Source organism: Camelina sativa, chromosome 10 (genome assembly GCF_000633955.1).
Source record: "Camelina sativa cultivar DH55 chromosome 10, Cs, whole genome shotgun sequence".
NCBI lineage: Eukaryota > Viridiplantae > Streptophyta > Magnoliopsida > Brassicales > Brassicaceae > Camelina > Camelina sativa.
This window is the reverse complement of record NC_025694.1, coordinates 5,413,975-5,440,082: the sequence shown is the minus strand read 5'-3', so window position 1 is coordinate 5,440,082 and position 26,108 is coordinate 5,413,975. Positions and strand designations below refer to the sequence as shown.

The 26,108-nt window shown below is 35.9% G+C and overlaps 4 protein-coding genes and 1 pseudogene across 4 annotated transcripts; 3 read left to right on the top strand and 2 right to left on the bottom strand.

Moving 5' to 3' along the window:
- LOC104720075 (F-box/kelch-repeat protein At5g39560-like) lies at nucleotides 1,191-2,390 on the top strand. Its single transcript, XM_010438046.1, has one exon. The coding sequence runs from the start codon at nucleotides 1,191-1,193 to the stop codon at nucleotides 2,388-2,390; it is 1,200 nt and encodes a 399-aa protein (XP_010436348.1).
- LOC104717259 lies at nucleotides 6,159-8,871 on the bottom strand (annotated as a pseudogene).
- Nucleotides 12,370-13,757, top strand: LOC104717258 (F-box/kelch-repeat protein At4g29370-like). The gene has a single exon (XM_010434800.1). It carries the CDS (start codon nucleotides 12,370-12,372, stop codon nucleotides 13,606-13,608), a length of 1,239 nt encoding a protein of 412 aa, XP_010433102.1. The 3' UTR covers nucleotides 13,609-13,757.
- LOC104717257 (phosphoinositide 3-kinase regulatory subunit 4-like) lies at nucleotides 18,291-24,981 on the top strand. Its single transcript, XM_010434799.2, has 12 exons — nucleotides 18,291-18,735; nucleotides 18,885-19,007; nucleotides 19,104-19,149; nucleotides 19,231-19,391; nucleotides 19,649-19,728; nucleotides 19,892-19,997; nucleotides 20,182-20,358; nucleotides 20,442-20,884; nucleotides 21,254-23,810; nucleotides 24,030-24,271; nucleotides 24,394-24,493; nucleotides 24,605-24,981. Exons 1-12 carry the CDS (start codon nucleotides 18,463-18,465, stop codon nucleotides 24,779-24,781), a joined length of 4,485 nt encoding a protein of 1,494 aa, XP_010433101.1. The 5' UTR covers nucleotides 18,291-18,462; the 3' UTR covers nucleotides 24,782-24,981.
- LOC104717256 (40S ribosomal protein S30-like) lies at nucleotides 25,123-26,022 on the bottom strand. Its single transcript, XM_019231191.1, has 3 exons — nucleotides 25,918-26,022; nucleotides 25,683-25,820; nucleotides 25,123-25,363 (listed from the first exon to the last, which is right to left on the bottom strand). Exons 1-3 carry the CDS (start codon nucleotides 25,919-25,921, stop codon nucleotides 25,317-25,319), a joined length of 189 nt encoding a protein of 62 aa, XP_019086736.1. The 5' UTR covers nucleotides 25,922-26,022; the 3' UTR covers nucleotides 25,123-25,316.

Genomic DNA, 26,108 nt, shown 5'->3' with positions numbered 1-26,108 from the left:
TATTGAAACGTCTCGATTCCGTGAATTAAGCAAAAGCATGTTTTGCTCTCTCTCTCTCTCTCCTCATTTTTGGTTTTTGATGAAACAAAAATAAAAATAAAAATAAAACGAAAATAATTAGTACTATATTAAAAAAGAAAAGAAAAAAACTAAATCGGTTCCAGTGCAAAGAGTACTACAGACAGACCACAGTGCTCTGCTTTTTTTGGTTTTGTTTTTATTTAACGGTCCAATCTCCACTCAATGCATTTTCTGTATTTACCAACATAATTTGCAGCAAGTCACTCGGTATATTTACTATTCGAAGATGATTGGAAAAAAAAGAACCATTTGAAAATGTAAAATCCAATATGTTCTTTTGGAAATTCTAGATTTGTTTGGGTGTGAGTCGTCTGACTAAGTGACTAGTTTATCAGATTTTTAAGAGGTGTGAGATATGTGGTTGATGAGAACATACGAAGCATTTAACTTATGGCTATATATAATCAAAGATGATATAATGTTTGTTGTATTGATTGGAAGTTGAAACAGTGATAAAAATCTGAGCCCAATTTTTCTTTTAAAGATGTAATTAATTGATTGATTCAAAATTATATGACAATATTCAAAAAAAAAAATTATAAGGATGATGGCTAGTGGCTACCTAGTTAATCATCATCTTCTCTGATAACTACGGTGAATCATCATCTTGTAAAAAAGATGGTGGACTTTCTCTTAATTCTTTAAAATTTGAATATAACTTAGGATAACAAAAATTCACATATAAGTGTATATGAAGAATTTAATGAATGACATATACACTTATATGATTGCATTGTTTGGATATTTTTGAAAACCTTATATATTACTAATAAAAAATTACTCATTTACTCAAAACTTCAAACAAATTTTTATTTATTTATTTATTGTCATTGACATTTTATTTATCAAATTTTGGATTTTTTAACTAATATAATTATATTCAACAAAATAAATAAAAACCAATGCCAACAAATAGACATTTGTCCAGTACAATGGTTTTGGGGTATTCTTTAGGATTTGTTCCTTTTAATTAAGGTTATTTTTAATAATTGATTAAAAAAATAGTTTTTGCAATTAAGAAAAGCTTAAGCTCGTTGTTTAATTTTTCCAAACCCTAATTATATAACTTCTTCCCCACGGCTTGCTTCCACTCCAATTTTCCGCCGATCATGATCCGCAAAGAGGTTGAAGAGATGAAGAAGAATAAGAATAAGAGCCATCATGATCAGCCACTGACGATTTCTTCACTTCCAGAAGAAATCTTAGAGCACATCCTCGCCCGTATCTCTAAATGGAATTACCCTAATCTCTCTCTTGTCTCCAAGAGATTCCTCTCTCTCCTCTCCTCTCCCCAAATCTACACGACTCGATCTAACATCGGAACCACAGAACCATGCCTCTATTTCTGCTTACAATTGTCTAAGAACCAATCTTTTGATTTGTACACTCTCTGGATGACACCTTCCGAAACCCTAACGAACGATGGTGATGATGATATTCCTGGTGATTATTCATTGGTTGCGGTACCTTGTTATCCACATCCTCATTGTGTACCGTACGATTTCACTAGTGTAGCTGTTGGTTCGGAGATCTACTTAATCGGTGCACCCTCCAAATCGCCACCAGCTGTTCGTATCCTTGATTGTGGGAGTAACACGTGGCGTGATGGCCCCAATATGATGGTTGCTCGGAAGTGTGCGAAAGCGGTTTTTGTTGATGGGAAAATATTTGTAATGGGAGGTTATGGGAAGCTCGAGTTTATGGCTTGGACGGAAGTGTTAGACATAAAGACTCAGACTTGGAGTTCTTTGCCGAGCCATGGAGACTCAGCCGACGAGTTAAGTAGCAGCGAGGAAGAGTTAGAAATCAGTATGCTGGAAGTGGAAGGAAAAATTTACGCAATGGATGATCCGAATAACTATGCTTATTGTGATATGAAAAAAGGTACATTGGAAGTTGTAGTCGTAGAAACGCACTCGAGCATGATGTGGATATATGCTTGGTGCGTGATAGAGAATGTAGTATATGGTTATACAGACTCCAATATTTGCATGTGGTATGAGTTGAAGAGTAGAAAGTGGAGAGAGGTCAAGGGTTCGAATTTGGAATTATTGCTTGGGCAGGATACATGTTGCTTAGCACATGGGTTTGTGCTTGATTTAGTTAACTATGGTGGGAAACTTTTAGTTTTGTGGATGACGGTTCACGTAGACAACGCAAAACAGATAAAGAGAATCAGGTGCGCAAAGATGGCGTTAGAGAAGCGCCATGGAGGCGAGGATTGGGGTAAGATGGAGTGGGCTAATACTCTTCTTATGGTTCCAGAGTCGTTTGAATTCTTGAGTAGTTGTGTAGTAGTTTCGATTTGATGAGTCGAAAGAGATTGTTTATTTGAATAACTTTAACAAAATCTCTCTCTGGTTGATTACATTTGTTTTTGTGTCAATTAATATATAATACAAAAAAATTGTTCAGTTGGCCACAAGCCATGCATACCTTTGGAGACATTTCTTAAAATCAATTCGAGAAAAATACAACACTCAATTGAGCTAATTTTCACAAAGATTACATACATACAGCGGCCAAAGATTGAATTCTTCTTGTTTTCATGAAAAACTTATTGACACAAAAACAAATGTAGCCTTTTCAAAGTCAAATTTTAAAGAATCAATAAAAGTCCACCATCGTTTTTACAATATGACTAGATTTTAACCCGCGGTGTATAATTTTTATTTTATGTTGTATCCATTTATTAAATATTGGATGTTTTGTAAATGGAAGAATAACTAAATTTTCTGATTGTTATGCGACTAAATACTTATATTAATTTTTTTAACCCGTAATACACTTCATGACCATTTGTTTGTTATATTTAATTTGTTTTATTTAGTGTTTAAGATTCTATTGATTTTTAATTATTATAACAAAAAATAAGAGATCTAAATACATAATTAGTAATTTATACGCTTTGATTAAGTCACATTTTTTCTAATCATTTAATTATTTTATACAATCTTAGTTAAATCAACTTGATTTTATGTCAAATATTCTAATATTAATTGTGTTGATAAATAATTAAATGAGGATTTAACCCGTGTTAACACAAATTTAATAATATTTTATTAATTCCAACATGTTATCTTTATAACACATCTACAATATAACCACATTATATAGTATTTTAGACTTTTTTAATTTTACATATTCATAATAATTAAAATTTTATTAAGTATATATATGTTAATTATAATATTTAAATAAATGTCAATTGAAGTTTTTCTTTCGTTAAAAATCAAAGCTCACAGGTTTTGGAAAACAAAATGAGAATCAAATTGTTGTTTTCTTTGTTTGCGAAAGATTCAGATATAGAATATCTTCAAAACATAACATAATGTGTGGCTAAATATATGATAGTTTCTATTTCCATATTGATTGTTGTTATTTTTTTAGTTGGAATGAAATGCATAATATTTTGGAAACAAAATCTGGAGTAATGTCAGTTTTGGAAAATTTGTAAGGGTTAATATTGTAAATAACTTTTTAAATAAACAAAACTAAAAGGGCATAACACAAAATGTACTTCAAATATGTTAATATAGATGATTCGCAGTAGTTAATCATCATCTTCTCTGATTTAGCCATTAACTACTGCAAAAACTACGTTGTACTTTAGTTCAAAATACGTAATTTTTTGTTTAATGGATATCCGCGGATATTTGCGAATAATCAGATTTTTAACGGTTATTTAGATAACGGATATCCAAATTTTTCAGATACAAATACGGATAATAAATTACAGATAAAACGGATACGGATATGGATATCCCAAAAAAAACGGATATCCAAAAACTAAAATCTAACGCATATTCCCATAAACTAAAATATCTTCAATCTGGCTTTAAAAGTAAACAAACTTCCTATTATTACTAGAGAATCCGAGTTAGATTACCCTATAAACGAAGATCCCCTTATCTACTGCCCAAAATCAACCCATGTTGACAATTAAAAATAGGGTTTTAAGTTTAAATTAGGGAAAAAAAAACTTACTATAATGAGAGCCGCAATCTGGTGACAAATGTCGTAGTCATGATTTGCTCGGGCAAATAGCAGCAACGGAGCTAGATCATTCACGTCCATGACGTTGTTGAACGGACTTGTTAGCCAAGTTTATGTATGATATGCCAAGTTTATGAGAATGACTATAGTGTGTGCATCATTTAATATAGTGCATGTACGGAGCATTTTTTTTTTAATCTCTACCAAATTATCATATATCCCTATACTTTTTTGAGTTTTTCTTATAATATTTCGTGGAAAAACAAAAGTTTTACACTATTCTTTTTTCTTCTTATAATGTTTTTTTTTTAATTACATTTTATATTTGGTTAGATTAACTTGGATGTGAATGAATCATCAATCCTAATGATGTTAATATGGACATACCCACCCCATTTAAACCTAGCTCATATAAAATCCAGTCCATTTGAGATTAAACCCATATAAACCCACTTAATAGGCTGTTATTGGAAGGGTGATTTCTAAATTCATATGGAATTGTAAATTCTAAAAATCAAAACACAGGATTTTGAAATAACATGTTTTATCCTTGGATTTGAATCCTTCTATTTTACAATTTCAAATCCATATAAAACATAATATGGATTTTGAAATCCAAAAACAAATCATTAAATGAATAACATTGGATTTGAATAAGTATTTGTAAATTATAGAACCAATAACACATAGTTTGGAAAATTATTTACAAATCATTGATTGAATAACACATGATTTTTGTTTAGATTTCCAAATCCATTAAAATCATAGAACCAATAACCCCCTCTAAGTTTAATCTCCATTTAGTTTTGCCCATTTAAATATGAGTAAACCCATAAACCCATTGAAACCCATATAAGCTCATATAAACTTAATATTATTTTGCTTTTACTGTAAAAATCATTATGAACCTGAAGTAATTAAAGACAAAATACTGATGATTAAAAACAAAATATAGATGTAAAATACACGGTTATCCATTAATTAAATAGATAAACCCATTTATCAAACATGTTTAATTGGGCTACTCAATTTAAGTTTGTTTAATATTTTAAAATAAATAGGGCTAAATGGACAGAAATTTGTGTAACAGGCCCGTTTATTTAAATGGGTTTCGAAATCCATATTAACATCAATAATCAATCCATTCGACTTCCACCATCACAATGAGTTTAATACTCCCTCCGGTTTTTTTGCTGTGGTTCTAGAGCTTTGCACACAAATTAAAAAAATAAATAAATGTTCTTTTTTTGTATACAACAGAAAATAAATAAATGTTCTATTATAGCACTTCTTTAATACATTTTCTAATTTTTTTATTGGTCAAAGCATTAAAATAATTAGAATAAAATTGGTATTTTACCAAACATATGCATTGGAAACCTAAAATGACAAGTATTGGAAAACAAAATTTTTACTCTAAAAATGACAACTAAAAAAACCAGAGGGAGTATAAAATACATCAAACACTGAATCGATGTATACAAATCAAAAACAATCCTAAGAATACAGTTGAGCTTCAATCTCCTTCAACTTCTCTGTTGTATCCTCATAAGTCTTGGCATAGAGTTCCTCAATGCAGTCTTGAAGAAGTTATCACCTCAAAAGCAACTAGAGACCACTTAAATTAAGGTCTCAGAAATTCTCCAGCTATCGTATATATAAAGTAATATAACTCATACCATAAACTGCAAAATATATGCGTGCCAGAAAGCTCACAAGGTTGAAGACCTTCCAATCGCTTGAAGAAAGCAGATTCAGGGTCCTTGGCTGCAGCTATCTGCACAATAACGGCAATGTGGATTGCTTTAATACCCCTGTGCATATTCTAAGATGGATTGCTTTAATAAATACCCCTGCAAATATATGAAAAGGAAAAGAGCTCAGAACTTGCATACCCCGCATTGACAGTCGAATCCATTCTATACACTTGAAAATGTAAGAAATACATACATGCCAGCTGATGTCACCTTGCCTGCTTTCTCACTTTCTTTCTGAAATAAAAAACAGAAAAATGGAAAAGCTTTTCTAAAAACTACCGGAAAGTTTTTTCTTTTGTCAGAAGCCGGAGAAATGATTTATACCTGTTCCATAGCCGCCACTTGAATCTTGCTCAAAATAAAGTTAATGCTGATGGACAAATTTAGAAGTTTGTCATAGCTAGTATCTGCTCATTTCAGGATTTATATGAAAAGAAAAATGAAAATAATAATCGTGACTTCACCTCTAGAAATTTAAAATCAGGCATCAGCGTGAAGCATATACCCTCCTGCGTAAGCAGAGAACGAATAACAAGAGAGAACCGCTCCGGGATACGGATAGGAAAGTCGTACACAAGCTTGTTGAATTGGCCTGCAACAAAAACGTGACACCGTTTATTCAAGGGTGCTCAGTAAATAAAACAAACTTGTCTAAGGAAAGCAATATATCAAGTACCTGTAACACTTCGAAAATTGAAATCTGCAAGTCCTTTCCCCGCAGAATTCTGCCAGATGGCTTCTAAAGCTGGAACGATAGGAGAAACATCGGTTTCCTTGGCCAAGAATCCGAGCCTAGTGAAATCATTTGCCATCTCCCCATAGTCCTCATTAACCGCATGAACAACAGCATCAACCAAAATTTGCTTGTTTTGCTGAGAAAAAGAAAGAAAGGATTTTGTTTAGACTGTGAAAGACAAAGTCTCTATATACAGATGTGAGATTACTATGGGAAGGAGGCATACGCTAGTTACTAAGGTTATTAGATACCTCGAAACCATTAAACTTAAATTACCTGACTCAGTACAGCAACATTACCAAAGTCCACATAAGCAATACGCCCATCCTGCATTGCAAAGATATTTCCAGGATGTGGATCTCCATGGAACAATCCGAATTCCAACAGCTGCCTTAGAGCAGCACTGACGCCAACAGTCAAGAATCCATTTAAATTGATACCCGCATCCTTGATGGCCTGAGTACAATTAGTAAAAGTCAGTACTCAAGAGTATACTGTATTTTGACTTTTTTGAAAGGTAAAGGAATATACCGGGTTGGCCCCTATTTAAAATTCATTACCTGTGGGTCAGTGCACCGAATACCATCGATCCACTCCATTACCAAAACCCGTGGACTACAAAGATTCTTGTATACTCGAGGAATTTTGACAGTAGGGTCATCTTCGAAGTTCTCCAGAAAGTCTTCAATGTTTCTGGCTTCCTGTAGGCAAGAACTTACGGTTAACCCGGATTATAGAAAGAATCATATTTTCAGATCACCAAAACAAAAGAACGCATAGAGTCAAAATGACAGTTATAGAAGATACCAGTGTATAGTCAAGCTCCTCCAAAAGCTTTTCTCCAAATTCATCAACTATTAGCTCTGCGTTGCAACCCAGTTTCTGTATACTGAAGCCATTTAAGAATGAGGCGAGGGTTCGGAAAAGAAAGAGAAATTATAGGCTCTATTTGTGGTCGCTGCACCTGTATATAGATAACATAGATGTCAATCCCAAACTTTAAAACAGTTTTCAGTTTGATAAGCCTGTGTGAAAGAAATATCACAACTTTCAAAGAAGATAAACTCTATAGCTAAAGAAATTTTTTTCCATATAGAAGAACCTTGATAGCAACATCCTCTCCAGTGGCACGTAGAGTAGCTCGATAAACTTGGCCCAAGCTTGCAGCCGCTATTGTTTGTGAAGAAATTTTGCTAAATAGGGCCTCAAGAGGTTGGCCTAACTCTTCCTCGATGATATTGAAAGCAACCTACAAAGTCCTTCAGCACTTAGCTTCACCACACGATGGCACATGATAACTAGAAAAATATATAAGATTTTTACCTGTTAGGGAATGGAGGAACATCATCTTGGAGTATGCAGAGCTCGTTCATGTAGTCATCACGGATGATATCAGGCCTATTTGCCAAAACCTAACCCCATGTAAAGATATGTTTAGTCGAAATCCCCGTTAAAGCAATAAAAGTCCTCACAATAACATGTGATCAACATACCTGACCAGCTTTGATAAACGAAGGCCCCAAGTTGCACAACAGGTCTCTAAGCTGACGAGCACGGAAGGGGACAACTTTCTCATCCCTTCCAACCATAAAGTCATACATTAAGGTAGACCAATACAACCCAAGAGTTCAAACAATCTCCACACCCCTTGAAGCAAGAGAGACGACTGATCCTCTTGATTCCAGAAATTTACTCCTCACCTGATCACAAAAACACCATTGAATCCCAGTTCAAGAATCCAAGAAGATGAATTAAGTCTAACCAAGCTCAAATTAAGTGAATTCAACAAAATTGCAACAGAGATCAAACAAATGAAATTGGCTGAAACTATTTGCGTAAAAATCGAACTAGAAGCAATAATCATACAGTCTCCGGAGAATACTTTCGGAATGGAACGCAAACGCCTCTGCTCCTCAAGCGCGGAGCTCGATTTCCCTACCCTATCCACCCCCGCTCATCGCCGTTGTCATTATCGAAGCGTCAGTAGAATTCCGGCCGCCAACACCCATCGATACCGCCGCTCTAACGGTAAAATTAGAAGTCCGTACAGCCGAGAACGTCCTGCTCCGCCGCAACTCCACGGCGTCGAGAGAAACTAGACTCCGTAATAGAGCATCTCTCCGATCAAGAACAGCGCGGTTTGTTCTCCGACGACGCTGATTTAAGGAGAAACTAGGGTTTACCAAACGATTGCATTGAATTGACTCCATGGATCAGCATTCAGCAGCGACCTACGGAGGATGATTTGAAGAAGAAGCAAACAGGAGAGGATACGTTTCCGTTGGACAAAAACTAAAATAATTTATAATTACCGGAAAAATAGAATAAACCGACTGCCACAATTTATAATTATATATCTAAAAAGCCCACAACATATGTAATCTTTAGCAAAACGACCCCAAAACCTTTTTTTTTTTTTGTGTGGCCAAGAAAGGTGCAACGTTTTGGCAAATAAGAATATACATTTTTCGTATGGTATAAAATGAATGATTAAAACCATGGAATACTACGAGTTGACAAATATATTACCAATATATTTTCATCATATTTTCAAATATATTTATCGCTTTTAAAATTAAAGCAAATATTTTTGTGAATTAAGATGACTTCATGCATGTTTGTATTCTATTTCTTCTACCATCCCATTACGACTATAAAGTGTGGCGCCAGTTGTCTCAATGATCTACTTGTCAGCAGTCCACAGTCCTCACGAAGGTCAACGATCACTTTGCAGCACTTCTTTGCTTTCACTGGACTTGTAAACAAAGCATCTCAGTTCAAATATCAGGAATTGTGTCTGTTCATTATTCAATAATATTCAGATCTTGTTTTTATGTTTTCATTGTTTCCCTCTATGTTTCTATCACTTATGACCCCAAATTTAAGCAACCTTTTTCTTAACTGTAAACGGAAATAGTAACTTCCGTTTGTGTTTGGCATTTGCGTTTGTCAACTACTACAAAACATATACAGTGTGTGGTGTACAAAAATACTGAAAAAAAAACATCTACATTAATATTCATAAATGCGACTTTTAGAATTTAGGCCGAGCTGGACGTTACAATTAATATGTGCAATATTTAGGCTGCGTCTTGATGATTATGAAGCTGAATATATACATATATAGTTGAGAGCTCAACACACCTACTTTTACAGAATTGTGGCTCAAAACACAAGCTATCCTTCCTTGCTGGGCTTTAAAGGAGAGCAGGGAGTGTGGTCACTCGATTAATGTATATATCACTTCATGCATGGTACTTTGGTAAGTCATGATCCACCACCATATATATCATGAAGTCATTTCCTACTTTTAATATTAAATAGTGTAGAAATTTTCATAGTACTTGCATTTCTATGGTCATAAGAATTAAGTTTAATTTCTTGCTATAAATCAGCATATATATATATATATCTTTGTACAGTTTGCTTTGTTCCATTGTTCTGCTTCGGTCTTTGATTGTAGGAGTAACACGTGGCTTGATGGCCCCAATATGATGGTGGCTCGGGAGAGTCCGAATGTGATTATTGTGGACGGGATATGTATTGGGAGGTTGTGAGAAAGACGAGTCCATGGCGCATTGGATGGAATTACTTGACATAAAAACTCAGACTTGGAGTTCCTTGTCGAGCTATGGAGCCGACGAGTTACGTAGCAGCGATTCGTGGTTTACAATCAATGCGCTCGAAGGAAAGATTTACGCAATGGCTAAGACGAAGGACTATGCGTATGATCCAAAATAAGGTAAATGGGAAGTTGTAGAAACGCACCCGAGCATCATATCGATAAATGACTGGTGTGTCATAGACAATGTAATGTATTGTTTTACAAACTCCGGTTATTGCATGTGGTACGACTCGAAGAGTAGACAGTGGGAAGATGTAAAGGGGTCTGATTTGAAATTATTGCGTAAGCACAATACATTTAGCTTAGGAGGTGGGCGTCTGCTTACATTGCTTAATCATGGTGGGAAACTTTTAGTTGTGTGGGTGCCCCTATTTCAGGAATACAACAGAAAGCAGAAAAAAAAGAATTTGGTGCGCAAAAATCGCGTTAGAAAAGCGCCATGGAGGTGAGATTTGGGGTAAGATAGAGTGGGCCAATGCCGTGCTTAGGGTCTCCAAGTCGTATAACTTCTTGAGTTGTGTAGCTATATCAATTTGAATAGAAGAGTGAGATTTGGGGTAAGATAGAGTGGGCCAATCCTGTGCTTACGGTCTCCAAGTCGTATAGCTTCTTGAGTTGTGTAGCTATATCAATTTGATGATACACAAAGGATGGTACATTTGAACAGCCTTTGTGAAATCTAAGTAGAGTTGCTGTTTTATTTTGCTTTGAAAATGCTATTCTTTGTTCTTTAACGCAAGAGTCTATATTGCTATGTTATGGTCTTTCATGAGAAGGATTTGAGGATCTATAGAACGTTTATATTACGTGAATCATTTATACAACAATATCAAAGTTGGATATTTGTTTGATTTTACATGAAAACACGCGGATAAACTTATGATAACTACAAGAGATACGAGAAACCAATTGAACCAACTCTTTAGACTAAAAATCTGTTAAAATAGAGAGGAAACAGAGCCAGAATTTAAAAGCAGTTCATGGAAAAAAGTAGAACAATTTCTCAGTTTTTGACAGTGTTTGAGAAATTGATTTGATGATAGGTCCGAGCAATATAATTTGAAATAAATAAAAAAATCGACTAAAAACCAACGTTTTATACATATAATTTCTTTTATATGTTCTAGATTGGTGAAAAGCTTTTAGTTATGCGGAATCCCAGTCCCAATGTTATGTTGTCGAGATTTCATTAGAAAGAAGATGCAATGGTTGGAAGTGAGGTTTGGAGTAAGGTTGAGTTGGTTGATGCTATGATTACAGTTCCTCACAACTCATATATATTCGAGCCTTGTGTAAGTGTTTCGGTCTGATGACTCTTTAGTCTCTTGGAGAGATGGTATAGTCTTGCTTTATTTTGCGTTGAAGATGCTGTTTTTTTCTTTAAGACAAACTTTCATTTTACTATGGTAATTTTAAATCACTTAAAGCTTAGAGATCTCTTGAGTTGACCATTCAGATCCTCCTATAAGGCCTTTTTTTTTTTTTTTTTTCTCTTTTTTCTTTTTTTACATCTTTTTTATTACTTAGAAGTTAGAAGTATATAGTTTACAAAGATAATCATAAAAAAATATGATACAAAGTCAATGATAATCATAAAAAGCATTAGAAGAATTTTAATTTTTGATTATCAATATCATTGCTGGTTCATTTGTTGGAAGATGTTGATGTAGCATAGCGCAACATGGTTCTTATTATGCCAAAGGCTCTTCCAAGTGTAATGATTTTGTCAACCAGATTCAGATCCACCCGCCGAGATCTTTGTGAATGTATATGTACGTAATCACAACAGAGGATGGAGATCAATCACGGAAAAAAGAAAGGCAAACTTTTCCTCTGACCAATCTTACGGAAGTTGTTTCTTTTGATTTAATTCAATTTCTATATTTTTTTTTTTACAACAATCTCTTTTTTTCAAACAGACCAAAAGTTTTTAATTCAGTTTCCACCCTTTTAATAAATTCTTTGACCAAAAGTTTTTTTTTCTTTAAATAGAAAATCCTTTTTTGCTAATTACATATATTTCATGAATATTATCTACTACTCATTAAGTAAAATATATTTTCTTCCATTGGAAACGTGTTGATACTTTGGTGTTCTTTTGACAGCATTAACAAGATTGGCTTGCTGAATCTGTTGACCTAAATCATTTCTTCTATATATCTTAACCCATTCTCATGATTTTTTCTCTCCACCGTAGAACGATGATCCCCGAAGAAGAAGCTGAGCCGCCGCATAAAAAGACGAAGAAGCTTCCACCACCGCTACATCTTGCACCATGTCAGTCGATGACGTTGTCTTCACTTCCAAACGAACTCATCGTTAACTGCTTGGCACGTATCTCTATATCCCATTACCCTTCACTCTCCCTCGTCTCCAAAACATTTCGTTCTCTCATCTCTTCTGAAGATCTCTACGCTGCGCGATCTCAACTCGGAACCACCGAGATCTGGGGCCTCTATATCTATCTACGGTTTTCCACCGTACCATCCGAGGAGCCAACCCCACGCTGGTTCCGTCTCAGTGCCATCAAACCTAATCGAAACGAAATTTTCTATGGTGGGAGAACTGTGAATCGCTTCGTTCCTTCTTATATTTATCTTCCGCATTCAAACTCAACCCTAACCCTATCCATCGGTTGGAAGATCTATGGTGAATACATGGCCGAGAACTTTGGTCCATCTTCAGCTATATGGGTATTCGACTCTCGGAGCCGCACGCGGGTACATGTCCGCCCTAACATGAAGATGAAGAGGAAACACGCGTCCTCATGTGTCCTTGATGATAAGATTTATGTAATGGGAGGATGTGACCCTTCTTGTGGGGACATAAACTGGTTCGAGATGTATGACATAAAGACTAAGACTTGGAGGACCTTACCGGAGAATCCTGACATTAAGGTGAGGCTTGGAGATAATGTAGCTCGAAAGATCGATGTAGTGGAAGGAAAGATTTACGTAAAGACTGAGGCTGGGGTTGAGGATTGGATTTATGATGTGAAGGAAGGTAAGTGGAGTGTTGCTGAGGAGCAGTTGAGCCTACTCTGGTCGAAATCTTGGTGTGTGATTGACAATGTGATGTATTGTTACTCTTGCGCTAGATACAAGTGGTATGATTTTGAGGCTAGAGAGTGGAGAGATGTGAAAGGTTTGGAATCATTGAAAAAGCACCGTACTGCTAGTACTGATTTCCGTAATTGTATGGTTGAATTAGTTAATTGTGGTGGGAAGCTCGTTATCCTTTGGGATAGGTTTCAGCGGCCTGGTCGTAGTCACAACAAGAATATTTGGTGTGCGATGGTTGCGCTCGAAAAAGGCTTTGGAGGTGCGGTTTGGGGGAAGATTGAGTGGGTTAATGTTGTGCTTACGGTCCCCAAGTCATATAACTTCTTGCGTTGTATAGCCCTTTCGGTTTGATGACTCTTAATGATCACTTGTAGAGTCATCATTTTGCTTTTAAAAATTTGTACTATGTTTTCTGTTGGTGATATACCGTCTAAGTGTCTAGCATCTTAAATGGCTGTTCCAATTTGCATTTTATATTGGTTTGAGAATAATAGATAGAGTGTGCCCATTTCTAAGCATTAATTTTGTTTGTACAATAGTCTCTATGTTGTTTGAATAATGTAGGTATAAGTACCTGAGTAGCATTTTGTTTTCACCTTGATCAACTGAAGAGATTTTCAGTAACCTCGCCTAAACTGTTCTCATCTGCCCTGGTGAGATTTGAAACTAGATTGACATGCAAGATTGTGTCTTTAAGTATGATGGCTGCTTTGACATTTTCATTGTTCTACTTTGTTTTAAATTTTTCACTTTTTATTCTTACATATTAATGTGTTTATGATTTACTGTCTTTAAAATAGTACTAGTTATGAAGCGCTAACTCCTTCAGTATCACATAATTCAAAAACACAATTTAGTTAGCCTGCTGTGTAATTTTGTTCATCATTTTTACAGTTGATCTCTTCCTTATCTCAATAAAAATATGTTAATTTATTTCTAAATAGAGTTCAATCCTGTAGACGTCAAAGAAGAAAAAAAGTCATCTCAAAAATAAGATAGTTTCATATTCTGTCAAGTTCTAAACCGTTATTTCTTTTGGCTAGAAACATTTGCTAAATTGTATGCATGATTAGATTTTTTTTGATACTTGTGTTGTTTACTTGTTTCTATATGTATTAGAGAATGGTTGTTACTAGCTGATATTTCATATTTTGTTTTTGAACTATTAAAATATATAAAAATAATTAATGAAAATAGTTGACAAAATATTATTGAAAATTTAATTTCATCAGTAAATATTGGTTGACAACATTGAGCTGATCTTTCATATTTTGTTTTTGAACTATTAAAATATATAAAATTAATTAATGAAAATATTATTGAAATTTTAATTTCATAAATTAACATTAGTTAGTTTAGTAAGTAAACCATTTATTTGGGTCGATCCAGTTTTTTCCCAAATTAATAATAGATGCAAATTTCTGAGTTGTCACCATCTCTTCCTGTTCCCCTCCCACGCCCACGAACAAATCCACGCCCACCAACACCAACACCAAATGCTTCGCCATGTCCAATCTGGTGTTCTCTTTTTATTCTTAAATATCAATGTGTTATTGATATACAGTCTTTGAAATAGTACTAATTATGAAGCTACTTAAGCTAACTCATGCAATATCACATAATACAGAATTCGGGATAATTATGTTACTCAAAAACACAATTTAGTTAGCCTGCTGTGTAATTTTGATAATGTGATTTAATTTGTTCAGTTAATCTCTTACATATCTCAAAAAACATATGTTGATTTAATTATTTTTAAATAGAATTCAACCTCGTAGCGTTAAAGATAAAAAAGCCATCTCATAAACAAGATAATCTTGTATTCTGTCAAGTTCTAAACCGTTATTTTTTTTGGCTATGAACATTTACTAAATTGTATGTATGATTAGAAAAAATTGGATACTAATGATTTGTTTGTTTTGATATGTACATTAGAGAATGGTTGTTACTAGCTGTTACCGCCTAGCTCATAAAATATTTATTCAGGCCGACCAATCTCGGACTTTCTAGTACGCTCCTGATTACAAGTTTTTATAAGATTAAGCTCTATTCACATTTGATTTATATATATATTTATATATATATATATAATTCATAGACCATGAAAAATAAAAAACCAATTGATGATGATTTATGATTTATTTTTGGGAGAAGCTTTGGTTTTGCTAGCAATATTCCTTGTGCTACTAAGAGAAGGCCAAAATGTCTTTACTTGCTAATCATATTTTATATAACCGTAATCATCATCATTTGGATCCACGGCTACGACCTACAATATCTGCCAACGATGATGATCTCCGTAGCCGGAGGCGAAGTTAAACCATCGCATAAAAAGAAGACTCCTCCGTAATGTGATGAGTCGTCATCGTTTTCGTCATATTAGTAATGGCCTAATTCACTCCCAAAAACTAGGTCAAGAGAGGAGGGTGACCACATACTATATATATTGCCCAAAGAATTATGTTTCTTCCGATGTGGGATATATTCAAACACACATCCCTCACTCTAAGGATTGGACATCTGTAGCATGAAGTTTGTGGGACTGGACATCCACATGTGGTCAGTAGCGGATCGAGCCAAAATTTTGATGGGGTGCAAAAAGAACAAAAACTTGTTATAGATGGGATTTGAACTGTTTACCTCTTGATCTTAGTGGTGCACCTATTACCACTAGACCACTATAGTTACCAAGTTTAATAGAAAATCAAACATTTTTTATATTTCATTTGGTGCAACTGCACCCCTCTCAACCAACCTAGATCCGGCCCTGCGGGTGGTAGTCCATACTATCAAGAACAATAGGCGTTGACTCTGATACCATATTAGTAATGGGCCTAACTCACTCCCAAAAACTAGCTCAAGAGAGGGTTGCCACATACTATATATATTGTCTAAGGAATTATGTTTGTTCAGATGTGGATATATTCTAACACGTCACTTCCATATGAACTCATTGTAGAGTGCTTCGCACGTATCTCTAAATCGCATTACCCTTCAGTCTCACTCGTCTCCAAAACCTTTCACTCTCTCCTCTCTTCAACAGAACTCTACGCCGGCCGATCTGAAACCAATGATATATGTCTCTACAATTTGCTTATGCTTACCTAAACGTCCATGTCCTCGCTGGTTTAGTCTTTGGATTAAGCCAAACCGGACACCAACCAAGTCAAGTGGAAATTTCATGGTTCCGATTTCATCTAGTTGTGATTCTCTTCCGGCATCAAAGTCCACTGTAGCGATTGGTTCGGACATCTATGCAATCGGTGGAACTGTCGCGCCCTCTTCTCCGGTTAGGATATTTGATTGTCGGAGGCACACGTGGCGTGACGCACCTAACATGATGGTTGCTACTTGCTAGAAGTAACGCGGTGGCATGTGTCCTAGGTGACAAAATATACGTAATGGGAGGATGTCACGGATCCGACAAGTCCACAGATTGGTCGGAGGTATTCGACACAAAGACAAAAACTTGGCGACTAATACCGAATCATGACGCTGAGGCAACAAAGGAAGGTACGTGGAATATCATGGATATGAGGAGAATTGTTTGGTGTCAATGGTGGTGGGTGATAGACAATGTAATGTACTGTCGATCTGGCTCGGGGTTTTTCATGTGGTATGACTTAGTTGGTGAAAAATGGAGATATGTTCAAGGTTTGGATAAACTGATGAAGTACAATTATAGTAGATCACATCGTCTGATAGAAATAATTAACTGTGGTGGGAAAATCGCATTTATGTGGGAAATGTGTGTGCTAGCCATCGAGATCGAGACGCTGTCCTAACAAGAAAATTGTAGTGCGGGATAGTTGCGTTTGAAAGACTTCAAAATGAGATTTGTGGGAAGATTAAGTGGTTGCATGGTGTTCATACACTCCCCAACTCATATAAGGTTTTGCGTTGTCTAGCTGTTTCAGTTTGATTAGTCGTGCAACTCAATAACATGTGATTCTTTTGATCATCTACACGGAAGAGATCATACTATTTCATTTGTATTTTTGATCAAACTTTTGAAAGTAGAAAATTAGATTTGATTTGGTTTGTTTTTCTCTTTCTCCATTATATTGAAAACTTTGGAAAATTTAAAGTTTCATGCTAGTTAAATTTACTTAATTTGGTTATAGATATATATTTTTTAATTAAATAAATAAAAAGCTCATTTGGAACTAACTGAATATTTTCTAATAAAGTTCCCATTCTGTTTTTGTTTGAAATAAATAAAAATTGGAAAATAAGATTTTATTTTAGTGATTAATTAAAGATTTTTATTTAGAAATCACTAAATAAAATTTTGCTTTCATTTGGTAATAATTGAAAAATTAACCATTTTCGAAATAAATACAAAAAGTGCAAATCTAAGAAATTTCTAAATTTAATACTCCCTTATCATAAATGATAATGTTCTAGAATTTTTGCTTGTATCACAAATGATGATTTCTTTAGTGTATTTAATGTATTTTTATTCTTAAAATCAAATTAGTAATTAATGTTTTTATTTTTATAATGAATAATTAAATATATATATTCAATTGAATGACAAGTGTGAGAGAAATTTGAAAAAATGAGTATTAAAAAGAATATAAAATAAAAGTATTTAACAATAATACAACATTTATTATTTTTTTTAGTTTTGGTGAAAATCTTAAAAAAATTATCTACTCCCTCTTTATCATAAATGTTGATGTTCTAAGATTTTATATTGATATCACAAAGGATTATATTTTAGTGTATTTAATGCATTTTTATTCTTAAAATCAAACAACTAATTAATGTTTTTACTTTTATAATAAAAAAAATTAAATATATGCATGCATTTGAATGACAAATGTGAGAAAAATATAAGTAAATAAGTATTAAAAGAAATATAAAACAAAAGTAGTTAATAATAATACAACATTAATTATATTTTTTAATCTTGGTGAAAATCTAAAAAAATCATACTATATATTATGATAGATAGGGAGTATATTTATACATGTACTGAATATTATGTAATGTTGGAAACTAAACTAATTAAGAAAAAATAAATTGGAAACGTGTCGAATTGGGGAAAAAAACTTATCACAAAACTTTAAAAACTCAAAGAGCAAAGTCCTCTCTCCTTCCTCCGTCGCCGGAGTAATCAGATTCCATGTTCGAATTCAGCTGAGTGTTTTTAACCTCAATCGAACGAGAAACGATTTTAATTTTAATTTAAGTCTTCGGATGGGAAACAAAATCGCACGGACGACACAAGTCTCGGCGACGGAGTACTACCTCCACGACTTGCCGTCTTCGTACAATCTGGTCTTGAAAGAGGTTCTATGTCGAGGAAGATTCTTAAAGTCGATCCAATGTAAGCACGACGAAGGATTGGTTGTTGTTAAGGTTTACTTCAAGCGTGGTGACTCGATCGATCTCAGGGAGTATGAGAGACGTCTCGTTAAGATCAAGGATGTGTTTTTGTCTCTAGAGCATCCTCACGTTTGGCCTTTTCAGGTTTTTGATTCGATTTCTCTGTATTGGGTTTGTGTTTTTAATCTTGCTGCGACGAGAAAGGAACGATTTTTTCATAGCTTATTGAAGACTCTGGTTTCTCTGTTCATGTGTGTTGTCTTGAACTGAGTTAGTTGGTGGTTTGATTGCAGTTTTGGCAAGAGACTGATAAAGCAGCTTATCTAGTGAGGCAATACTTTTACAGTAACCTGCATGATCGGTTGAGTACGCGGCCTTTTCTCAACCTTGTGGAGAAGAAATGGTTGGCGTTTCAGGTTGTTTTCTTTGGTCTTGCTACCGTTCTGTTTGAGGCGTTAAGTTTTTATTTGAGGTATACTGTTTTTCTGAATTTTGGTTTGTTCTTTCTGCAGTTGCTTCTTGCTGTGAAGCAATGTCATGAGAAGGATATATGTCATGGTAAGATTTGGTAGTTCGAGGGTATATGATTATCATGATGGTTCATTGGATTTGATGTGTGTGAATATGCAAATTTTTTAGGTGATATCAAGTGCGAGAACGTATTGCTCACTTCCTGGAACTGGCTTTACCTTGCTGATTTTGCATCATTTAAACCCACATACATTCCTTATGATGATCCATCAGACTTCTCCTTCTTCTTTGACACAAGGGGACAAAGACTTTGTTATCTGGCTCCAGAGGTATTTTTGAATACTAATCAGAATTTATTCATTTAATATGATCGATGTAGATCTGTCAATTTGTTCTATTGCACCCTCTGCTAAGGATATTATCATTTTGTTTGTGGTGCGCCACAGTTAGTTTCTTTCCTTATCACTACTAAGAATTGGTGGCAATGAACCATCAAGAAAAAAGCACCCGTTCTTGTTGGTCATGTTTCTGTATTTTTTTCTTTTCTTGTTTTTCCATGTTTGAACAGATTGTTGCTTAATTACAGAGATTCTATGAGCATGGAGGTGAGGCACAAGTAGCACAAGATGCTCCATTAAAACCGTCCATGGATATATTTGCTGTGGGGTGAGCTCATATGCGTTCTGTTTTTGTATCACTCTATCTGTTCAATGCTCCTAATGGTTCAAGCATACATACTTTTTCAAAATGGAAAAAACGTTTTCTTACCTTAACTCATTAAGTATTAGAGTTGATAGCATATTGTAATAGATTCATATTATTGCTTCAGGTGTGTGATAGCAGAACTTTTTCTTGAGGGTCAACCACTATTTGAACTGGCTCAGCTTCTCGCTTACCGTAGAGGGCAACACGATCCTAGCCAACATCTTGAAAAGGTATTTCTTATCGCATCTTTCTATATCATTTTCTCTTTATAGGTATCAATCTCATCCAATCTGAATGGTACATGGGACTTGTGACTTCTGTGGTTCTGACTTCTGATTTGGATTATTGATGGCTGATTGTTTTAAACTTTTTTTCACTCATCTTTGTTGGTCTTTCTATTTTTGTTGGATTCAGATTCCTGATCCGGGAATTCGCAAGATGATTCTTCATATGATTCAGTTAGAACCTGAAGCACGCCTATCTGCTGAAGACTACCTGAAAAATTATGTGGGAGTTGTTTTCCCAAACTACTTCTCACCATTTCTGCACACTTTATATTGTTGTTGGAATCCACTTCCTTCAGATATGAGGGTAACCATAGCAATTTTCTGTATACTCGTCCTACATTCCGCATCAACTTGATTTATATCTTTTTTTTGCTTCATTACGTCTAGGTAGCGACTTGCCAGGGGATATTTCAAGAAATACTTAAAAAGATGATGGAAAATAAGCCAGGTGATGAGGATGACGTTGGTCCTCCTGTACCTTCAAATTCAGTGAACGCAAGCAAGGTGCAGGAAACTTTTGCAAATCACAAACTGAACGCATCGAAGGACTTGAGCAGTAATACTGTTAATTCAAAGGATGAGATCCCTCACTCTATTTCTGATGCAGTCAAGAAAAATCGCCATCCTTTCTTGAAAAAGATAACAATGGAAGATTTGGGTACACTAATGTCTCTCTATGATAGCCGTTCTGACACTTATGGCACGCCTTTTCTACCTGTAGAGGGTAACATGAAATGTGAGGGAATGGTTCTTATTGCATCTATGCTCTGTTCTTGTATCCGCAATATCAAGTTGCCTCATCTGAGAAGGGAAGCTATACTTCTATTGAGGTCTTGCTCTTTATATATTGATGATGATGATCGTTTACAGCGTGTTCTTCCATACGTCGTTGCCTTGCTGTCTGATCCAACAGCAATTGTGCGGTGTGCTGCCATGGAAACTTTGTGTGACATTCTGCCGCTTGTCCGAGATTTTCCTCCTAGTGATGCGAAGATTTTCCCAGAGTATATATTTCCTATGCTCTCCATGCTTCCTGAAGATACAGAAGAGAGTGTGAGGATANCTTATGGCACGCCTTTTCTACCTGTAGAGGGTAACATGAAATGTGAGGGAATGGTTCTTATTGCATCTATGCTCTGTTCTTGTATCCGCAATATCAAGTTGCCTCATTTGAGGAGGGAAGCTATACTTCTATTGAGGTCTTGCTCTTTGTATATTGATGATGATGATCGCTTACAGCGTGTACTTCCATACGTCGTTGCCTTGCTTTCTGATCCAACAGCAATTGTGCGGTGTGCTGCCATGGAAACTTTGTGTGACATTCTGCCGCTTGTCCGAGATTTTCCTCCTAGTGATGCGAAGATTTTCCAAGAGTATATATTTCCTATGCTCTCCATGCTACCTGAAGATACAGAAGAGAGTGTGAGGATATGCTATGCTAGCAATATTGCAAAACTTGCTCTTACTGCTTATGGATTCCTGATGCATTCTTTCCAGTTGAGTGATGTAGGGGTTCTTAATGAATTGAATTCCCAGCAGATCCCTGCTTCACCTCCTAGTGAGACCCCTAGTCACTTGCAAAAGGCAAATGGAAATGCACAGCTTGCACAGCTTAGAAAAACTATAGCTGAAGTTGTTCAAGAGCTTGTTATGGGTCCAAAACAAACTCCAAATGTTAGAAGAGCACTCCTTCAGGACATAGGGGAACTTTGCTTTTTCTTTGGTCAGAGGCAGAGTAATGACTTTCTACTACCGATCCTCCCTGCCTTTCTAAATGACAGAGATGAACAGCTAAGATCTGTATTCTTTGAGAAAATTGTTTATGTATGCTTTTTTGTCGGTCAGAGAAGTGTGGAGGAGTATCTATTGCCCTATATCGATCAAGCTTTGAGTGATCAGACAGAGGCTGTTATTGTCAATGCATTGGAGTGCTTATCCACATTATGTAAGAGTAATTTCCTGCGGAAGAGAGCTCTCCTTCAAATGATAGAGTGTGTTTATCCTTTGCTGCGCTATCCATCTCAATGGGTAAGGAGGGCAGTTGTCACTTTCATTGCCGCAAGTAGTGAATGTATAGGTGCAGTCGACTCTTTTGCTTTTATTGCCCCAGTAATACGCCCCTTTCTCAGTAGACTGCCTGCGTCAATTGCTTCTGAGGAAGGTCTACTCTCATGTTTGAAGCCCCAAGTCACAAGGGAGGTGGTTTACAGTATCTTAGAAAAAGCTAGAAAACCAGAAATCGTGGCGAGACAGAGAAAGATATGGTACAGTTCTTCACCTCAATCCAAAGATTGGGAAACTGTTGATTTGTTTGACAAAGATACTGGGGAGTTGAATTCAATAGAATGTGGGGCCGAACATAAGCAAAATGTGGAAGGACAAAAACATATTAGAAGTGCATCGAAGCAACAAGAAGTTCAAGGAAAGTATGCAGAAAAGGATGTGAAATTGAGAATCCCGAGAAATTCTAGACCCAATATTTCCAACAATGTTGAGTCACGTGATCCCTTGTATCAAGAGAAGTTACAGTTCTCTGGGTTTATGGCACCATATGTATCTGGTATGAATAGCTTTATTGAACCAGAGAACATACCTCTCTATTCGTTTAGCATGGACAAAAGAGCAGCTACAAATCCTCCTGTGGCTTCTGAATCTTCATTGCAAATGAACTCTCTGGGAATGGGTTCATTGTCAGTGCCATGGATGGATTCCATGAGTAAGTCCTTTAACTTGGCTAGTTCGGTCCCAGTGCCTAAGCTGATTTCTGGGTCATTCCATGTCGGGACCAATCCTAAACAATTTTACAGAGTGGTACATGAGCCAGATTGCAGAGAAAATGATCAAATCTCATCAGCTATCAGTAAATTTCAAGATCTCGGTCTGTCAAGCTCCTCAAAAAGCGCTTCTGTAACTTCAGAAGATGCTTCCTCTCCAGCGGATCTTGTTGGAGAACCATCTCTGTCAAGGACATCGGTTCCGGATTCAGGGTGGAAGCCTCGTGGAGTATTAGTTGCTCATCTACAGGAGCATCGCTCTGCGGTCAACGACATTGCCACTTCAAGCGATCATAGCTTTTTTGTTAGTGCATCAGATGATTCCACAGTGAAGGTGTGGGACTCTAGAAAACTGGAAAAGGACATCTCTTTTAGGTCAAGGCTAACATATCATCTCGAGGGAAGCAGAGGGATGTGCACAACAATGCTTCGGAATTCAACACAAGTTGTCGTTGGAGCCTCTGATGGTGTGATACATATGTTTTCAATTGACCATATCTCCAGAGGCTTGGGGAACGTAGTGGAAAAGTATTCAGGAATTGTTGATATTAAAAAGAAGGATGTTAAAGAAGGCGCTCTAGTTTCTCTCTTGAATTATACCGCTGATAGCCTTTCTGGTCCGATGGTAATGTATAGTACTCAAAACTGCGGAATCCACCTTTGGGATACAAGATCAGATTTAGATGCATGGACACTGAAAGCAAACCCTGAAGAAGGATATGTGTCTTCTTTGGTTACAAGCCCTTGTGGGAATTGGTTTGTCTCTGGTTCTTCAAGGGGAGTGCTTACTCTTTGGGATTTGAGATTTCGTGTTCCCGTAAATTCATGGCAATACCCTCTTGTATGCCCCATAGAGAAGATGTGCCTCTGCTTTCTTCCTCCAAGCGTCTCAGTGTCCACCACTATGAGACCTTTCATTTATATTGCTGCCGGTTGCAATGAAGCTTCACTCTGGAATGCAGAGGCAGGTAGTTGTCACCAGGTAATGTTGTTCTACCTTTATATTTGACCTTGACTTTGGCCTCCAGTTTTCTGTTGGGTTCGCAAGTTTGAACACGGATGTAGATAGTTTAATAGTGACTGGAGGCGCAGCTTTGAATTAGTCCATGAAAGTAACTCTGTTTTGATAGAGGAGACCATATCTTTGAGCTGAAAACCGATTTAAACTTGTAATTAAGCTGATTCTGTTGGATTTCTGTAGGTATTGAGAGTAGCCAACTATGAAAACGAGACGGATGTTTCCGAGTTTCAATGGAAGTTACCAAGCAATAAGGTAAATTCCAAGCCGAATCTTCGCCAGAACATGAGTTCCAAGTACAGAATCGAAGAGTTGAACGAGCCTCCTCCTCGTCTTCCTGGAATCCGCAGTTTGCTTCCTTTACCTGGCGGCGACTTATTAACAGGTGGTACTGACTTGAAGATTCGGTGTTGGGATTACTCCAGGTCTTAAATTTAAAACTTTATTAACTTGTGATTATTACAATCAAACGTTTTGTCACACTTCTTGTGAATAAAAAACAAAAACTGACGCAGTTCTTGTTTTCTGTGTGTTTGGACCAACACAGCCCTGAGAGAAGTTATAGTATATGCGGTCCGAATTTGAAAGGAGTCGGAAATGATGATTTCTACGAACTTAAAACCAACTCCGGCGTGCAATTTGTTCAGGTCTGTTGATCAGATATATTTTTGATCTTAGCATAAAGATATCTTGCAGTTGTATAGATTAGCCTTTAACGATCTTTTATGATGAGCTTATGTTTGTTTTTCTTCTTGCAGGAGACAAAGAGGCGGCCTCTGGCAACCAAACTGACGGCAAAGGCGGTACTTGCGGCTGCTGCGACAGACACAGCGGGTTGTCACCGTGACTCAGTTCAGTCTCTGGCATCTGTAAAACTGAACCAGAGACTTTTGATATCAAGCAGCAGAGATGGAGCCATTAAGGTGTGGAGGTAAAAAAAAAAAAAAACCATGATGGGGGTCTTTTGTGTACAGTGTTATAGTGTTTCTTGTTTCTAACCTTTTTCATTGTACCATCAAATGCTAAAAGAATTTTTTTAGCCTTGTATCCTTTTTTTTTTCATTCCATAAACTTTGATTTGTACAGATTTTTACAATGTAGTGAATCTTTTTCATATTATGCTTTGTTACAAACTTACAATCTTACAGATCGTTAAAAAGCGCAAATTAATTGAAACATAAGCACTCTGCAGTACATTCTAAGTCCAAACTATCAGTTGAGGAATATGTACTTAGCTCGGGAGTGATTATAGAGTTGCAAATGTAATGAACATCAGTTGAAAAAAACAAGATCAAAAGTCGATTTGATTGAGATATGAAATGAGAAAATTACATTGTCTATAGATATTGCAGAACTCGTAGTAACGAATGATCCATCACCAGAAAAACATGTAACACATTAAACGAGACATCAAAACAAAAGAAAAATGCAAAACTTCTCAAGCTTCATCCAGTGATCGTTCATCTTCATCTACTTCTCAGACGAGTTGGGTCCTCTCTTTTTGCCAAATCCAACAACTGCATAAGATAATAAAAAAAAGAGGAAATCAAATTCCAAAATCTCTCGTTAAGAAAGAATCTCTAAAAACGTAAATAAAACCTACACACATTACAGATTGATACTCTTAATGGAAATGTTTCAAGAATCACTAAGCATATCACAAAGAGCTAATTCAATTCTCAAAAGTCAAAACCATAAGAACACTGAATAATACACAAGTGTAACTTGGATTAATCAATCACGATTAAAAAGAGAGGGAAACAAGATCAACTAACTAACTAACTTAACAACCCAGAGTAGAGATTATAAGAAATGAAAACGGAATAATAATATTACCGGCGGTGACGAAACGGCGATTATGTTGCATCCTTTTGTGGGCACGACCACGTGGCTTCTTCTTCTTATCCTGTTTAGCCACTTTCGGGGTCTGACCTCTCACCTTACCGGCACGAGCCAACGACCCGTGTACCTTACCTAATCAATCATCCATTATCAAACACAAATCATCAATTAAACAGCAATCGCACATAAAATGGAATACAAAAACAGTTCAAGAGTAAGTCTTTCTTACCCATGATTCTTCTGACGACGGAACTGGAGCTCTGTCTCTCTCTCTCCGGCTTTAAGGTGGGCGGCGATTAGGGTTTTCTCTTGAGTGATATATTTAACCGAGGAAGACGATCTTTACGAAGGCCCATTCCTGAATTATTTGATGGGCCTAAGTATTATCATTCAGAAAGCCCGTAAAACAACATTATTATT

Coding starts and splice junctions, on each gene's coding strand:
- LOC104717256 (XM_019231191.1), bottom strand. Junction 25,364..25,682: donor TCGCCGTTTCGTCACCGCCG/GTAATATTATTA, acceptor TATCTTATGCAG/TTGTTGGATTTGGCAAAAAG.
- LOC104717257 (XM_010434799.2), top strand. CDS start 18,463: ATGGGAAACAAAATCGCACGGACGACACAAGTCTCGGCGACGGAGTAC. Junction 19,150..19,230: donor TGAGAAGGATATATGTCATG/GTAAGATTTGGT, acceptor CAAATTTTTTAG/GTGATATCAAGTGCGAGAAC. Junction 19,729..19,891: donor ATGGATATATTTGCTGTGGG/GTGAGCTCATAT, acceptor TTATTGCTTCAG/GTGTGTGATAGCAGAACTTT.
- LOC104720075 (XM_010438046.1), top strand. CDS start 1,191: ATGATCCGCAAAGAGGTTGAAGAGATGAAGAAGAATAAGAATAAGAGC.
- LOC104717258 (XM_010434800.1), top strand. CDS start 12,370: ATGATTTTTTCTCTCCACCGTAGAACGATGATCCCCGAAGAAGAAGCT.